Genomic DNA, 18,581 nt, shown 5'->3' with positions numbered 1-18,581 from the left:
ACCTTTGTCATGGTAGGGAGAACACGTCATTGTAAGGGGGGGGTCATAGGATAGCACAAGGGATACGTGTGATGATGCTGTTTTTGGACAAATTTAGAAAAAAAAACTGTGTCGTCTTCTAGGACATAGTTTCTGCAATACTGCTTTGGTATGCACTTTACTGGCTAATTATGTACAATTGTTAAAAAAAAGATTCAGAGAATTGCAACTTTCTCCAAATGGCATACCCACAATGCACCTTCATTTGATAAATTAAAGATACACTTGATATTCATGTATTTGCTCCTGGCCTGTATGTTTGAATATAGTGCACATAGTGCACTATACACCACCTTCACATAAATAATTACTTCACGTTCAAACGCCAAATTCACCACAGGCTCCTGAACGACACTTCAACAGAACACGATGTCAAGGGCCCACATCATGAAATACCTACGCTGACCTACTGCTCTCTTCAAACTCCCTGTCAATCTACAAAATCAAATAAAAAGAGACAGCTAGCCAAGATCTAATTAGTTTATGTAAATTGTTCCTTTGTTGTCATATGTCCTTTTATTTCTTTGTCTTTATTTGTATCCATTTTTGGGTATCGGGGGGGGGGTCTCAACATTAGCACCTCTGCATGTTTTACTGTTCTACTCAATGTAAATGATCGAGTCTTAGCATCTGTTTTATTATCCTGTCTTTTGTGAAAATGCTGTTCATGTGACAAAACAAACAAACAAACAAACAAATCACAAATGAGCTCTTTTTCAAACGGGATTCAAATGAGTGAGCCTGCCCTCACTTTCCATCACTCCTTTGTTTTACATGCTTACACCCCAGCCTAACATTACCAGTGCAAAGAAATGGCGAGTAAATTGGAGCAGTTCTGAGCCAGATGCCAACCGGGATGAGGAAGATGATGTACATGGATCCATTTGACTGCAAGAATGAAACGGAGCAGAAAGGTTGTAGCCCACCAGCTGTAGCTCCTACCTTACGTCACTGTTACAACCTTCTACAAAAGCTTTTTTGTCTGCCCCGATTCACAACAATTTGAATAAATAAATACTCAGAAAAGGCCATTTAAAGCTCGATTTTCTTTACATGCCCTCCACCGTGAGAAGAATGCCTAAAGAACGTGTTAAAAACACCAACAACACCATTTTCATTGGAGTGGGTCTTCAGACATTTATTTTGTTGGGTAAACATGTTTGAAATCCTACGTTTTGGATCAATTCAGAAGTTTTCCATAGGTTTGTTTTTAACCTCAATATACTGAAGATGCATCTAGATCTGCGCAGTCTGTCTGCTTTTTCAAAGTGAGCTGTTAGTGACGTGATGTTAGAAATGACTGTTAACTCAAATCCAGTGCTATCATATATTAGCATCTTTCTGCTGCAGTAAAAAAGGAAAATGTTATCTATAAGCATACAAATTCTAATGGAAATGAAAGTCTAGATTGAACATGTGAGGAAATGATCACAGTTTCATTAAATGCTTAGTACACAGTTAATTAAATTTTTTTTTTTAATGCCAAGTAGTTAAGAATTTAGGAATATGGTGAACTTTCAGCACACTTTAGTTTAAAATTGTGTTTTAATCCTGATAAATCGCAACTACTTGGTTTCTTTAGTTATTATTTTCCTCCAAAACAGGAATTCTATCTTAAAGAACAACTACTTTTGTTTGCCTTGCAGCTATGACTCCCAAATGATGCTCACAGGCGTCATTCTTTGCAAAACAGCTATGGAACTCTGTGGAAGCAGCCCATGTGATTCACTGCTAAGTACGCTGACAGACAACCACAGGCTGCCTTTGACAGCCTCTCTCAAACCTGTGATGATATGTTATTATACATTTGTGCACAGCAGTGGCTGTGCAGATGCACTTGTGTGTCAGAGGTTCTGATTGGCAGCTGATGAAATGACTCTCATCCCTGCATCCCTGCTGCCACATGTCCTGCTGCTGGGAATCAAACAGTGTTTTTCCAACATTCTATTATTGCAATCTTCGCTCGAACACATTCAAGCCCAAACACTCCCCTCATTTGAATAAATTGCTACTCTCTGCTTTGAACACCAGGACACGAAACGTCTGCCGTACATCAAACAGGTGTAATTACAGGTGTTATCCTGACATACGTTCTGCTCCTTTTGTTAAATGAATTTCCCGAGCAACATGTCGTTCATCCGTCATTCAAGGCTAACCACATTAGAGACTGCAGAGTGCACTCATACTGGAAGCATTAGATGCATCATTTGGCTACCTTTAATTCAATCTGCAGCTTTAATGTCCACTCAGAACAACAGAATGAATGATGAACTATCTGCATAATTGCATTCTGATCCAACAGAGTCCTGGATGGTTGGAGGTGTCACATGGAGGAGAGGCTGTGACGCCCCTGCTGCTGGTGTGTTTAACCTAAAAGTTAAAGATAAACAAAAGTGTTTAAAGTGATTAAAAAAAACATTTTAACCACATGAAGACTGCTTGGTAAATCCTGACAAACACTCAACTCCTGTCATGTTTCATGACAGAGAGGAAGGGAGACATTCATCAAATCGCCGACTCCTTGGATAAACTGTTGCACTGGTATTAAATGCATTACACATTATATGTTGTGCTTGAGAAGAGTCAGACTTTCCTAAAGCTATTTTGTCCCACACGATACTTCTTGCAAATTCAAGTCAGGTCTAAAGTTTTATATCTGACTGAAACTAGTTTTATCTTCACAATACAAGACTTTACTACACACAACATGAGGCACCAGACTGTCTTCGATGTGACAACAATGTCAATAGCTACAAAGAAAAAAACAAAGTCTCAAGATAAAGAATCAAATGTGATGGATGCATAAATTCTCCTTCAAATTCTAAAATTATTTTAAAGTTTTATCCTGTTACTCATTATCATTCCTACATTTGTATTCAAAGAGTTTTTAATCAAATGGATTTGATTTGTTTCCCTTTTCTGCCTCTTTGCACAGACCTACTGAATCACAGAAACACACCTGACTCGAGGTGAAAGCTAGTTTTGTGTTCATGCAACATCAACAGGTTTGTTGTTAAATTCTGCACACATTATTATGGTTAAACTTGGTGAAAATTCAGACAATATTAAAAAAAATCTTTAACCTTATATAACCATTCGTATCACATTTTTGAGACTCCTGTCTCACGATTAAAGTGATTAAAACCTTATAAACCCTTTAGTTCATCATCAGTCCACTAGGGGCAGTAGAACGATTTTTCCAGTTCATTTCAAATGGCTGCTTCCATGAAATCATCTAGACCCACTAGACAGTGCTCTGAACCTTTTTTCTTCAATGATTTGTGATCTTCACTGGTGTCCATGGATTACATGAAATCTTTCCACCTTCATCCACCTTTGTCATGGTAGGAAGAACACGTCAATGGAAGGGGGGGGGGGGTCATCTAAGATAGCACAAGGGTTTAATTCAGTGTTATTGGTGTAAATGATAAATGATGTTTCCTCGCATACTTTCTGGCTCCTCAAAGGCCCGAAGCGCTTTACAGTCACAGTCCCATTTACAGTGATGGCGGCTCCGCTGCCAAACACTGGCGCCAACCTATACTGTGTGTATTTTCATTTTCAGTATGAAAGAAGAAATGTTTATGTTTAATAAACATGATATTACACTGCATAGTCAGGTCATTCTAATTGTAAAGATAAAACTCAAACCTTTCTCTCAAAATGATAATTTTTATTTTAATGTAATGTCTTTGAATACTAAACGCTTTAAACAATGTTCAGCTTGTCAAACTGTGGCATTTCTATTTTTAGTTAAGCTTGTTATTTTAACACCTTTAAAATTTTATCCTCTAGCTTAAACAGAGCAGTTCATGTAAAATGTATGTAAAATGATGACTTTAATGTTATCTTATGATCCAGTCTTTTTACACACTTTGAGATACTGTCAGAGGGAATTTAAAACCTTATAAACAAGGCAATATCAACAAAAGTAAAATAAGAAAATCCCTTTTGGACTCTTTTCAATTTTAAATGCATTTAAAACGTAGTCAACGTGAAGTTGATAAATGTAATATTGTGAAAGAAGCTGGGTTTGATGTAAACATACATTTGAAGTTGTTTTTTGATGAGTTCCAATTTACTTTTTGGATTTTTTTTTATCCCATTGAGAGTTCTCATCTTAGCCCTTGTGCTATCTTAGATGACGCCCCCCCCCCCCCCCCCTACATTGATGTGTTCTCCCTACCATGACAAAGGTGGATAAAGGTGGAAAGATTTCATGTAATCCATGGACACCAGTGAAGATCACAAATCATTGAAGAAAAAAGGTTCAGAGCACTGTCTAGTGGGTCTAGATGACCCCACTCCCAACGTTAAACTGCTTAGGACAGCACAAGGGTTAAATCTGGTCAAACGCAGCCTCGATGCTGCAAAGTCAGTTTCGGAATCGCAATCAGCTGTTATGACATGAACTGGCCGCTTGGAGGCGCCCGACTCATATTCCAAGTTGCGTGAAAGCGAAGGCTGTGAGGAGGAAAAGTGGGCTTGGGGAAAAATCTCTGCTGAACTGTTTACCCTGACGTCAGTTTGCAGAAGTGGCTCTGCCCTGTCTGTCTCCTCCAGTGTCTCCGAAACTCCTCTCAGTGAGAGCGGAGGGGGAGCGCATGGGCTCCGCGGTGGCACCGAGCGGCCGGACCCCACAGGGTGAATGAAACCAACGACCTCCTCTCCTCTTCAGAAAGTGGACTAAAACAACCACACGATGAACACCTGCACATTTCTGCTGATCTTGACTGTTCAGATTTACGCCGACGGCATCGAAGGGCCAACAGGTAAGGCCGGCCGGGAAGCTCGGGAAGTTTGGATGAGCGGAGAGAAGCGCGCGGGCAGGAAGAACTGTCGCCACGGGGGAAAACGACAACTTTGGGGTTTCTGTGAGAGCCGCTTGGTAGTAACTTTACTAAGTTAGTAGAATGGAGGACTAAAGTTTTGTTGGTTGTGTTTGGGGGCTGAGGGGGCTCCCGGGTCAGCGCGCGGGGGCTGCGCGCCGCTCCGCCGCGGCTCCCCGTCAGCGCCGCCGGAGCGCAGAGAAAAGCTCCGTCCAGCCAGGTGGACGCTCTTTACGCGCAGTGCCAAAGCCTGCAAAGCCTGCGCATTTGAAACGGGCGAAAAAAGAAAAATAACCCTAAAAAAAAAAAAACTAGAGGCTGGCACCACATTCCAATCAATATTTACGAGCACGATTCCCACAAATCCCTCCGCAGACTGAACCAATTTGTGATGACATCCAAAAGCTGGAGCTCTTCCACGCTGGAAAAGGGCTGCCAAGTCCTGACTCACTCACTGACTGCTTTCAAAAGTTTACGCTCGGATGTGCTGTGCAACCCTGAGATAAGGTCTGGGGCTGATAAAAATCACATGATTGATGGAGAATTTTGTGCATTCAATGGGGCAATGCAGAATATTGGAGGGTTTTTAAGGGCTCCAGTTAGTGTTTGTTAGGCCTGATTGTGTTTGGATAAAGAATTTAAATGAAAACATGTCTTTTCTACACTGTAAATTCCCAGTGAGATATAGACACGGAGACAAAAATAAGCATCTTTTTATGCTCCAATAAACCAAAATGTATTTATTTCCCTCCTAATTTTGTAATTAGTCCTTCATGCACTGTAACAACATCAACATAATGATCCAATTATTGGAAAAATATGGGTTAAGGGAAATGATGAAGAGTGGAAACAAGGCAGTTCCGGTTTTCATCACAGCATTTCGGAGCATCAGACCTGTTGAAGCTGCATGTGTTAAAGGCTGACAGCAGCACGTCACAAATGACAGATCAAAGCTCATTTGGATGAATGTGCCAACCCAAACAGCAGATGCCAGGAGGCCATCAGTGTTAACAGGCTTCCCATCAGAGCTTTTTTTGGCTTGTTGCAAACAGTCAGTGCCATAGCAGGTGCTGTCCTGCCTCTCCACGTTCTGCCGCCTCACACGCTCCTCCAGCTGTGTAGAGGCTCTCCGAAGGCCAAGAAGGAGCAGCGATGCAGCCTGCCTTCCTTCACCGCTGTGATTCATCCAACAGTTATCGAAATTCCACCTCTGATCTAAACCCATATTTTCCCATAAGTCTCCCTCTTATTCTGCCACGGGCTGAAGCTGCTGTGAGATACGGAGACTGTTCCCTGCTCTAGACTGACTGCAGTGCGGATGATAAAAGAAGAAAAAAAACACCAATCTGATACATTAACTCCTCTGTTTTCTCTCATGGGAGCAAGTACTCATGTTCAGTCACCGTGTGTCTCTTCTGTCAGCTCTGGAAATCGTAATTATCGCATGTTTCAAGACTCATTTGCCAGTTTGATGTAAAGTTAATATCCTTTTTCATCATTTGAGGGAATGAAAAGAACACTAGGATCCAAATGAAAAGCACAACCTGGAGTGTAATAAAGACTTTTTGAGTCAAACGTCTGTATGCACCACAAAACAGAATCCTAACATGACACTTACAAGCTAACCTTATGTTTTTTATTGAGACATTGTATGTTTCTGAGGCTGGCTTTATGGCAGAAAGGACAACTTTACTTTTCTAAAATACAATTATTGCAGAAAATCATCAGATTAATTATAGAAACAGACAGATATGCAAAGCTGTAACTGTTAAAGATGCTTTTTGCACACATTTAATATGCTTTCTGGACCAATGTCGATGTTTTCTGCTTTGTTTGGTGTGATTATTTTGACATTCTTCATCTGTCTGTGCCTGTTTGCTGCTCTAGCATCTTGGCTCTTAAGAGTCCATTAGATGTGCTTGCTGTAATGAGCATCTAACTGAAGGGGGGGAAAAAACAAACGAGCCTGAGATGCATTTGCAAATCAGTGTAAAAAAGACATTTATTCTGGATAAAGTGTTGCCTTCCACGGTGGATTCTTGGGTTTCCTGAAGGTCCCCGTCTGTGGGCAGAGCACACGGAGCCAGACGGGCCTGAATCCGACTCCTGGAAAGCCTGGCTGATTTTCTGTATAGTGGGATCTCAGGCAGTAATTCCCGGAGCAGACGGAAAACTTTGCATCAAGGAAAAGAAGAGGAGAAGGAGGTGGAGAGGGAATGTCTGGGAGAGAAGAGGAGAACGGCAGAGGGATTCTTTGTTTTCCACCGAGCCCTCGGCAGGATTTGAGCTCGTGTGCGCTTGCTGTTCTGCCTTCAGCAATCTGTGCGTGATTAAACTGAAACAAAGCCTTTGCTGCTCTGCCTCCTCTGCATCAACTCCATTGTAACACGAGCCCGTGTGCAGTCCAGCCAGAGCCGGGCTGGCTCGCCGTGCTCAGACGACCAGAAGAAACATTCGCATCCATCATGCGTGCTCAGAGAATCCCGCCTCATGCCAACTGTCATGGTAACGGATGGCGGGTGCTCCTCATCAGTGAAAGCATGTAGGGCACCCTTCTGACTCGAGCTGTTCTGGTTTCTTATTCGGTTGGGATGCATCTGGGCTGTGCTGAGTGTGCAGACATTTCTGTATGTTGGGCTGATGCTCCAGCATATCCTGGGAATGTTGTGGTTAATTAATCCTGCCAAGCATTTGGCTGTTCTCCTTTTAATCATCACATGGCTGGAGTTCTAAATGAGCTCTGACTTGCTCTCTGTTCAGTGCTTTGTAGGCAGTTGTCCTCCTTGGCTGAGCATTGTTTGATCCCTGAGGTTGAGAACTGGCTGGGAAGATAGAGAGTGTGTGTCTTTGGTAAACTTGGGGCCCAGACTTTTATGAAGTCTTTCTGGTCACCAGAGAGGACTGCAAAGAGCCACTCAGAGAGAAAATAAATAGCTTGTTAATAATTATATGGGACAATTCTCCCTATGCCAGGGTCTGGAGTTGTTGGGATGCTGTTAGAAGATCATGAACACCAACCACAAAACCAACAGTCCCACTCTGATCATCTTATGATCCATTGTTCAGCATGTTCCAAATTACCGTACAAATACTATGTTTTTATGATTTTTCTAAATACTTAATGCACATAAATGACAGTCTGCATGATTTTCAATTCACTAACCATTAGAGTATATATTACATGTTATTGAACAAACCTAAAGATAACAGTATTTTTGTTTAAATTACAAACCTTCACAACATCTGATAGATTCTAAAGAACTGAAAATGGTCTTTTGTTGAATTTGTTGCATTAAGAGGTCAGATTGACTGAAATCAAAAGCTGTTTCAATCAAAAACATTTGAATTCTTGCATCCATTGAACCTGTGAGTTTTTTGGGAGTTTCTTTGCAGGATGTCAGAATAGCCTCCCAGAGCTTCTGTTGGGATGTGAACTGCCCCCCACCCTCACAGATATTTTGTTTGAGGATGCTCCAAAGGTTCAAAATAGGGTTGAGGTCAGAGGAGGATGGATCATCCACGACCTCTGATCCATCTGGACCATCCAGGGTTTCACGGCACTCATCAGTGAACAGGACTGTTATAGAATGAGTCTTCATGTATGTCTGGGTCCACTGCAGCTGTTTCTGCTTGTGAGTGTTGTTTAGGGGGGGGTGAATAGAAGGTTTGCATAGAACTGCAAGGATCCTACATCTTGATGTTGGTGCGACTCACCAGCAGCTTCAAATCTGTGCTTGCTGCTCTGTAATGGTGTTTTAGCAGCTTCTGTCTGGCAGAAACCTTCCTCATTCTGCTCTTATCTGCATGAACCTATGTGCTCTGAATCAGCCTCCAATCTCTCATGGGACGATGATCACACTAGCAGTTTATCCTTTACCTGAACTCACCTGGCAAACTAATTATCACAGGTGACTGAGATTTATGTCAGTGATCCAAAGAGCCCCAAGACACAACATCATCCATGAGTTTCATTGAAAAACGTTTATTTTTTATTTATTATTTATTTTAGACACTTAAATACAATTTGCATAATAATTTGGAACACACTGTAAAAGCGTTCCCAGTGGTCTTTTATTTAGGATTATGCCGTTATTAGCCAAAGTGGCCAGTATGAGTTTTTATGTAGCAAAAATGATCCTTTTCCAACAGACCTTTTTTGTCTGCTCCTCATTCACAATGATTTCAGAAATGCAATTTTTGTACCAAAGACAGGTTTCAGGTCAATTTCTATCCAAACTCAAACCAGTATCATTAGGAGAGATAAACCACTGATGTCAGAAGTGTGACACATTTGTCAGTAAAATTTGTATCTGTGGAGATTTATTCCTTTTTACCAAAAGGAGCGACCGGAGTTTGTCATCACTTATTCCCATGAACGTTTCCAAACGTTTAAGGTCAAATGAAATAATTAAAGTTAAAGATTTTTTTATTGGTGAAAGTAGGGGTGTGACGATAACCGCATCAGCGCAATTTATTTTTTAAAAGTTTTTTTTTTTAAAGTTCTGCATATGGTGCGTGATTGGAACTATGATAAACACATGAAACACATTCATCTTTGCTGATAATTTACTTTTTCTGCTAGTCCTGTGTTCAGACTTGTTCTCCTTCACTCCCTGCACCGCGTCTCTCACTGCCTCTACGCTGCACGCCGTGCGCTCCCTCTACTCACACACACGCACATGTGTGCAGTTTCAGAAGCGCACATCCTCATTCAACAACAGAAGTTCCGTCTCGTGAGGAAATACGACAAATTTACTGCGTTCTAATTATTCATTTCCATTACAAGCTGCGTGCGTTCTTGAGTGCGCGACACGGCCGCCCGCCAGAGGATTTTGTGTTGGGGGGGCTGGGGGGGTTATTACTGTCCTCCTTCACTCCATAACACCAAACATAAAGATTAGATTTTGATGAATATCACTACATGTTTTGTTTGGGAACTATTTGTTACGTGTCTGCATAATAAAGGCGGAGCCTCCTGCCCCGTGTTCTTCATGGGTGTCGGCTTCATGGCTTCCAGAAAGGTGACAAAGTGTCTGCAGTCTGTTTATTACTGGGGGATATATAATATTCTGAGAATATGTCTGTACCAGAGAGCACAGGTGAAACTCACGTGCAGCTGGAGAGCGGTCCACTGCAGAAGAATCAACACGCACCCCCAACACACGTGTGCGCGCTCCTTCCTCCTACACACGCAGCGCGCTGACACACACACACATAGTCAATCTACAACACCTATGTAGTTAGTTTATTAGTTAGATAGGTATTAGTTAGTTGTTACTGTTATTTGTTGATAAGGAATAGTGCGTTGTAATTGTATTCATTTTTGACACGGCCGTCGGGGGATTTTGTGTTGAGGGGGCTGCGGTTAACCCCGACACCGCGCCCCCTGCTGTTTCACACTGCAGTGATCAAAAATCCCACACCGTCACAGCTCTAGATGAAAGCGCATAAAGCCGAATCTTTACTGAACCCTCTACCCACACCCCCCAAATAAGCAAGCACTTTGATTTGACATCAAATCAAAGCAGATTTCTGATTTCATGTTCTGTTGTGCATTTGTCCAGATTGTCTTCTGTACTTTTGTTTTTTTCCCATCTCTTCCTTCATGAATGGGGAGGAGTTTGCAAATAGTAAGGAAACGAGCTGCTTAGGATGTTTGGAAGTGACGTTGTTCATGTAAATTTGGTCTTCTTCAAGAGCAGATAAATGTCAGACTGTAAGAAATGAAAGCTGACCGTGGGAGCGATTGTGCAACATTGTGTTTTAGGCTGAAGCGCTCAGTGGTTGCAGCACCGCTCCTGGAGCTTTCACCAAACTAACGACATGCGGCGTGTTGTAGCTAAGTGTCAGAGGCTTCTTGTGGCTCATTGCTATGTTCAGAACTCATTTGTTGCCCTGCTGTTATACCTGCTGTGAATGTTTTCAGTCTGGACACATTACTTGCCATGCTGCTGAGACATTGGCTGACCTGACACTGATAGCAGGGGCTCCAACTGCCGGATGTCTGAAAACTTTTTCAGAACCCTGGTGGAGGTGTCACGGCTCTGGAGATTTACAGATGCTGCCCTGCCCTGGCTTGCCTTTTCTGTTCTCAACAGTGGCGACCAGAGTGCGGGTGTCTGGGCTCTGGTGGGCAGGTGCTATTATTGATCCTTCAGACTCTGAGAAAGTCTACTTTTCTTGGATTTGATCAAAGCAGTATCCCTACTGTTGGAAGTGAGTGTCTGCCTAGAGTGAGACACGGCCGCTGGGACAGACGGCTGCTGAAAGATGTGACGGCAGACAGAGAACTTGGTATGCAGCGGAGAAATTGTGTTTGCATTGTGTGGAGTACAAGGAAAGGAAGAAATAGTAAATCTGTCAGTCGTGACAGAACGAGTCACATTTCCATAGAACACGGCATAATGTATATTAATGGAGACTTGCTCCTATTTCCACAGAGTTTCTTCAAGTCTTTGTGAGGAGAATGTGTGATGCTTTGGTTAAAATACCTCATGAAGGCTGCAGTGTGACTCAACTTTCAATTATATTCATATTTTTCAGAAACAGAATCAAAGATTTTTATTTCATGTGATTAAAAAAAAGAAAGAAATCTAAACAAAAACATTAATCAACCTGGTTTTGGTTTACAGCTCATGTGAAATTAATGGATATGAACAACATAAAGGAATATTATTCATAAATAAACATACTGAACACATTAAATACAATATTTGTCAAAAACACATTATTGAGTTTTTGAAAGGGGATGGGAAGAAACAAAAATTAAATCATGTCAATGTTTGCCATAATATGAAACATGATATCTTTATAAGTATACAGAATGTATCATTCCCCAGACAGTAAACATATTATAGTGCGCTCATTTGCAATTAGGGCCTACCTATGTGGCCTCAAGGGTGCTCAAGTCTGGGTCTCAAAAAGGATTCCTCTGGACATTTTTCAGGATTAGTGGATTTTGGGGCATAGTTTGACCCCAGTGCTTAACCTGTTCCTGAGTTTGGTGCCGCACACTAACACAAACACTTTTCTGTGTGCTTCTCAACAATTTGGTTTTGAAGTTCCTAGATCCTCTAGGCCTCCTTCTCTGTCTCAAAACAGTTCTGGGGTATTGCTGGGACATTAGGACAAGCTCTTACAGTTTTAGAATCCCATGATCATAAGATTGCAGGTTCAATTCCCGCCTTGCACGGCCATGTGTCGAAGTGTCCTTGGGCAAGACACTGAACCCCACCTTGCCTCTGGTGGGAGGTTGGCGCCAGTGTTTGTGTTGGCCACCGTGAATGTGTGTGTGACTGGGTGAATGTGTGTGTGACTGTGTCTGTAAAGCACTTTGGGCCTTCGTAAGAAGGTAGAAAGCGATATAAAAGTATACGCCATTTACCATATGATCAAGCCATCAACTTTTGAAGTACAAGGAGAAAGAAGATGTAGTTAACTCCCCAAATTTGTATACACTATGTGAAATATGGTTAAATACATGTGCAAAATAGTATATCTATAGTTTTAAGTAAATACACTTGGATACATAATTGGATGAAACATATTGAAACACGTATAAGAAGTTTTTTTTCCAAAAGCTAAAAAAAGCACACCAAGAAATGAAATCATAATTAACACACATTAAATGCAAGAGAGCTAAAAAAAAAAAAAATATATATATATATATATATATATATATATATATATATATATATATATATATATATATATATATATATATATATATATATATATATATATATATATCAAATCAAAATTGTTTTTTTAAATCAGGTAGTGCCAGGCACAACTGCAACTGATCTAAATTTTATTCACCAGTATTTGTGTTTATGTTGCAATATTCAACTAAGTACTGAAAAATGTACTATCAAATTTACAAAAACCAGAGTGTCCCCTGCCTTCGCCCACAAGTGTCCAGGATAGGCTCCAGCAGCCCCGGGACTCCGAAACTGACAAAACGGAAAAAGATGAATGAATGAATGAACAATTTTGTTTTACTAGTTTTTTACAAACCCAAATTCAAAATCAAACAAACCATCAATCAGAACAAAACATTGAGGTGAACCAGTGTGTGATGTAAGTGCAGTAAATTACGATTGCAAAACTCCCAACAAATACAGTGATTAGAAAACATCTGGCGGGTAAAGGTAGTAGATTTAGGAAGTGTTGCTGCTTATCAGTATCTGATGGTGGACTAACAGGTTTTCTTCTTGTTTCGTCTGGTCTGAGCTCAATGTGAGCAGCTCTGCCCCCAAAGAAGCTGCTTGTTGTATCTGTGTGAAGTTTGCAGGTGGATGTGACAGATTGACTGGATCTTTGTTTTCACATTGCTGTTAAAAAAACGGGGATATCAGTTGGCTAAGCCTGATGCTTTTTTGTTTTCACGTCATAGCAACGCCCATGGTAAATTAATATATTGGCATCTTTCTCTCAACCTGCTCTTAAGCCTCATTTGCAAATGATTTCTACTCAGTGCTTCTTGAAAACATACTTTACTAAAACTGTCTGCGAAGGCCCTTTAGAAGCAGAACTGGCCATTTTCAGAGGGTTAAGTGTTGTACCAGTGGCGCTGAAATGTTGTGCCTGTCTCTGCAGGGCTGTCCAACGTTCAGCAACTGGAGAGGGCTAGACAGTAAAGATAGCATTTAAACAGGGACTTCAGTTTAATACTGAGCTGGAGGTGGAATATGGGGAAAGCTTACTGTGAATAATAGTTTGAAATGAGCCGTTCTGGTAACGGAATAGTCTATTCAAGGTTGTGTAAAATAAACAAAAGATCAAAGGAGACATAATGCTCATAAATAATTAAATAAATATCCTGACAGCATTTTGAATCAATACAAGTATTGCCAAAAAAATTATCGCGATTTTTCAGCAAAACGGCTGAGTGTTGTGGCTCCCTGTGCTTTTATTTCTGTGGGAAACTGATCCAAATGGACTTTGACAGGTTCAGGTTGCTGACCGCTGGTCTATGGTATCATAAGACTGAACCGCACTTCTTCTCCGCTGCTTTTAGCAGCAAATACTGACTCACACACACCTACAGTGCACTCTAGTGTTTGTTCCTATTTATTAAAAAATATCACATATAAGTCGTATCTGAGACTTATATGTGACACAAAACCTGACCAAACCAACTTATATCTTGAAAAATACAATAGTGAGTTTGACATTTTCTACATTTTGTGCTGCAAAATCTGAATTTTTTTCTTATTTTGCAGCATTTCATTAGTATTTCTTTATGTAGCGATAGCTGTCGTGTTTTCATCAATAATCATCTACGGACACATTTCCATTTTCTGTTTGAACTAAAAGAAATTAAGAAGTGAAAACATTTCTCAGAGCACAGACAGAGAATCCATAATCCATTTCTGCTCATGATCATTTCCTTTTATTAAGAGCAAGTAAAAGTCTGAGCTTCTCCCTCTGTGGTGCTGCAGATGCAGCAATAGTCAAAAGTTGAAGTTGGAGTTGAAGATGGGGAGAACAGACAGCTTTCCTCTCGACTGGGCTGGTGATGTAACATTAGTCTGGAAATCGGAAATGTTTTCAGGCCTGCAGGCAGCTGCAGACAAGGTGACAGCTTGTGTTTTTAGAGGAGTATGTTGTCCCTTCAGACCTGCACAGAAAAAGGGTTGCATTCATGAAATACCTCCTTTAGGAATGAGTGAATAAATTAACAAAACAAAGCGGCTGTTATGGTTTTCTGCTTTATTTTACACCACTTCAAAGCATCTGCTTAAGTTGAGGGATGGTCACAGGAACATGTCCAGAATCACAGATGGGCTAATGTTTGTAGAGGAGATACGATTATGGGGAGATTGCTCAAGAAATAAACAGATGAGCAATTTTCCAGAAAAGATCCAAGGAGTGCTGTGAGTTACAACAGATCCAGCCGTTGGGTTTTGTCCCTTAAGGTGGAGCTCCAGGCTGCAGAGAAAGTGGGTCTGCAAGACTGATGCTGCAAGTGCTGCTCCTGATCCCCCTGCCCAGCGGAAAGAAAGCCTCCCAAGCAGTTTATATTTAGACCACTGCTGTGTTTGTCTCCTTTACCTCTCTCTGTGTCAACAGATTAAGGGCTGTGGAAAGGATGCTTGTTTCACGTCCAGGTCGGAGTCAGGGTCGCGCTTGTGTTCTTGATATCTGACCTGTTGGACAGCTGCCTTTGTAATCCGAGCCCCCAACACTGCTTGAAAACCACTTTGTTGTGGATATTCGTCCCCCTGCGGGGGTAAGAGAACCCGCTTGTCTTTGTGCAACGGAGCCTGTCATCACACCAGAAGTGGCTCTTCTGGTTTGACCGGTCCCTTTGGGCAAAGCAGCCCTCTCTGGTGATGTTCTGCACGAGCGTCAAATGGAGTCCTGCACACCAACCTTCATCACAGGGGTCTCCAAACTTTTTGCAAAGAGAGCCAGATTTTATGAGGTGTCAATGTGTGGGGGCCAAACATTTGACCACAGGTTTACAATGAGCTATTTGATGAAAACGTTAGTGCAATGGGATACTTTTGAGCTCTTCACATAAACCAGAAATGATTCTAAATACATTTTTACCAAAATTATCCTGTTCATTTTTTATCTTGAAGACTAGAAATAAATTAAAGAAAAATAGGAAAAAAATCTTTGACAACATTAAATCTGGGTTAACATTAAATGTTACATTTTATTCACTATTAAATGCTCACTGTAAAATTTTGACTGTGGTTTTGATCACAAAAACAAATAAATCTGTTCTTCTAGTTTGGCCTTCAAGCTTTAGGGTCAAGTAGCCAAAGGTTTCCAATGGGTTAAGACTTAATTTTGCAATCATAATCAAGAAATCGTACACAAAGTCCTTAGAAAGTGCTGGGGGTTACATATTTTTGAGTTTATGACAGGAGTTTGGGGGCCACTATGAATTTGATTGCAGGCCGCATTTGGCCCATGGGCCAGACTTTGGACATGCCTCCTTTATCAAGATGGCAGAAGTGGAACAGTTTTGAAATGTATGAAAGCAAGCAGAATATCTTCTATTCTAACCTAAAACAGCAAAGTATATGAGATTAAAGTTTAAAGCAAAGTATATTTTTCAAAAAATATATTTAATATTCAAATTGTACCTTCCTCTGTGTGCTAACACTGTCAGCCGGGTTCTTGGTCATTATTGGAAGGTCATGTGCTAACATTGATATGTGAACCTGTCTAAGAGTGACTTAGAATAGGACTTAGGCATCAACTGACTTTAATTGTGAATGAAAAGTGTCAATTTGAGCTTGTGTTTGATTTTTATGCTAATTTAAATGTCTCTGAAATCCCATTGGAAGTGAAGGGGATCGTCTTCTCCCAAACTGGAGTTGTGGATTTCCTCCAAAGCAGTGAGAATGTTGCTTGCAATTTCATCACAGTTTCATACAGCACAGACTTACCACAGATTCTCACAGACACATTAAGAACAGGATTGCACAACAGCTGTAACCCTCTGCTTCCTTTAGGCCCGCAGTGCCCCGCATCGGTCAGAAGAGGGAATCTGCACGTCAGCCTCCGACTGCTGACTGGGTTTAAAAGCTTTTTCCAAGTGACGCTTTGTTCTGCTTCAGGTGCTGAAGTGAGACCGAACAAAAGCAGAGCCTATTGATTTCTCAAACAGAGCCTGTCACAGTCGGCCCATTGTCTTCCTCTTCCTCTTGAAGTTCTCCCTTTCGATCCTACATGACCTCCCATCACAAGCCTCCTCTCGCTGACATGTGGCCGCTTCAGCAGCTCCTCAGGGATCTGCGGCTGCTTTAAAAAATCTCTTTTTCTAACTCTCCTGGTACTTCCTTTATGGGTGTAGTTAAGCTAGTTAGCTCGCCTTTACCATTCCCACATGAAGCAAAGCAGGGTGTCTGCACATTGAAGTCACTGTTTCTTTGATTAAACCTTGTGTAGCATTATTTTCTCTACCAAGCGTGTGTTGGTGCCTCTCAACAGAGAAGGAATTTTGCGTAAGGAGTTATGTGACTTGTTTCTTGGTCAGATTCTCACAAAGACGATACCTCCAGGTCAAGGAAATGTGCTGTTTACCTGAAAGAAAATCAGGGTTTTCCTGCTTTTTTCTGAAACAAGTAAAGGTTGTCTGATGAAGCTGGTGCTTGGCATTGATTTCTGTAGTGATATTGTTGGCCTAGACAGGATTTTTTTCTTCAAAAAACCCTTCATTTGTCAACCTATATCATGCAAAGCCTCCTTTAAAACCCAACCGAGACATGGATGTTATAGGAGTCAACCTCCCATTGAAGCTCTGTAGATGCCATGAATGAAGTGTGGTCTTTCTTATGGTGAATGAATACAGATTTGTTTTGATTATAGCTTATTGAGTAGGGTAATCAGCTGGTGGGTCACATGTTTGTGGGCGGTGACATTAATTGACTTTAAGTCACCTGTGGGTTTTCCATGTGTAAGATGGAAGGGGGGGGGGGGGGGTGAGCTGGGTTGCCGTATTTTTTGTTGACCGCATTATACGCTTTAGTGCTTTTTTCTTGAGTCCTTGTTTTTTCTCTTTTGTGATCACAATATAATAAGTGGATTTAATTACCTTCATTTTTCATTATTAAAACTTCAAAATACAAACTTCGTTATGCTCTATGGTTGTTTGAGCGCGTCATTCAATACCCGGACCCACCCGGCGAATGTTTGCTTTTGAAGTCGCTTCAAGCTCCTTATTGGCTAAACACACCTGATCCAGGTAATCAGCAGCGAATAAGGCAGGTTTTCTGGAAAACCAGCAGGACGCCGGCCATCGAGGCCTGGATTTGGGGACCGCCGGTATCCGCCAATTACCATTCTTTGTCTAGTTGGTTTGTTTTCACATGGCTCTCACACAAATGAATCAAAAGCGAAAGCAAACCAAAAAGCCTGAAATATTCACACAGCTCCAAACGCCACTCACCTGTTTGACCTAGATTGGAAAAAGCAAAAAGAGGAGTACTGGCTCGCCTCAATACTCCTATGATCATGAGTAATAAATGTGGAACCTCATCACTACATTAATTTTACTCTGACCTTTTACGACTTTTTTAAGAATCCTCCTCCTGCAGTTTGTGCAGTGGGGGGCTTATTTCACACCCTGTAATTTACAGTTCTGAGTAGTTTTTCCCTTCACTTCTGTGCTTTACTTCACCTTGAAAAGGACTAAGACGATTGGACCAGGGTTCACTTGTATGCAGTGCACCAGGGTTCAAGTGAATGAACCCTGCTGTTGATCAAGCCTGCCAGTGCAAATGCATGCTGGGACAGCACTTTGCCACAGAGGGCAGCGTGGTTTACCACACGGAGAGCTTGTGGACTTTGCTGCTCTGATTTTCTTTGCTGTAAAGCTGCACATGCTCTCTGTAGGCTAGTTGAATGCTTTTCTGTTTTTTTAGCAGAAGTGGGAGACTTCAGGAGAACAGAAGAGTATTCAATTGTGAGTCTAAAGCTTTGTGACCGTTTCAGAATCCCCGAATCCAAATCAGCCACAGGCAGAGTTCAGGTATCTTGCGTTAGCACAGAAAGAATGCCTGGGGAGCCCACAGAGTGCCGCTGACAAAGAACTTAATTCAAAACCGCAAAGAAAAGTAATTATTGCCCAGCTCTATTGTGTGAATCAGTGTGTGTGCATGTTGACATGTGCATGTTGGTAGATTTTCTATGAGCCAGATTGGTGATTGTTCCCACCTGATTACTTTGACATGTTTGCTGAACTCCTCTGCC

At 41.4% G+C, this 18,581-nt stretch overlaps 1 protein-coding gene across 4 annotated transcripts in view; it reads left to right on the top strand.

Moving 5' to 3' along the window:
- The first annotated feature begins 4,517 nt into the window (after positions 1 to 4,517).
- LOC101164139 (receptor-type tyrosine-protein phosphatase U) overlaps positions 4,518 to 18,581 on the top strand; it is a 286,898-nt gene continuing 272,834 nt past the window's right edge. For 2 of the 4 annotated variants that reach the window (XM_023964672.1, XM_023964671.1), the window contains exon 1: positions 4,521 to 4,811. In XM_023964672.1, coding sequence (XP_023820440.1) covers positions 4,742 to 4,811 — 70 coding nt within the window. In that variant the 5' untranslated portion in view covers positions 4,521 to 4,741. Of the gene's footprint in view, positions 4,812 to 18,581 lie in introns of all 4 variants that reach the window. The other 2 variants (XM_023964670.1, XM_023964673.1) reach the window with 2 other exon arrangements.

This window comes from Oryzias latipes, chromosome 16 (genome assembly GCF_002234675.1).
Source record: "Oryzias latipes chromosome 16, ASM223467v1".
NCBI lineage: Eukaryota > Metazoa > Chordata > Actinopteri > Beloniformes > Adrianichthyidae > Oryzias > Oryzias latipes.
Note: the sequence above shows the minus strand (reverse complement) of the source record. Positions and strands in the feature narration are given on the sequence as shown.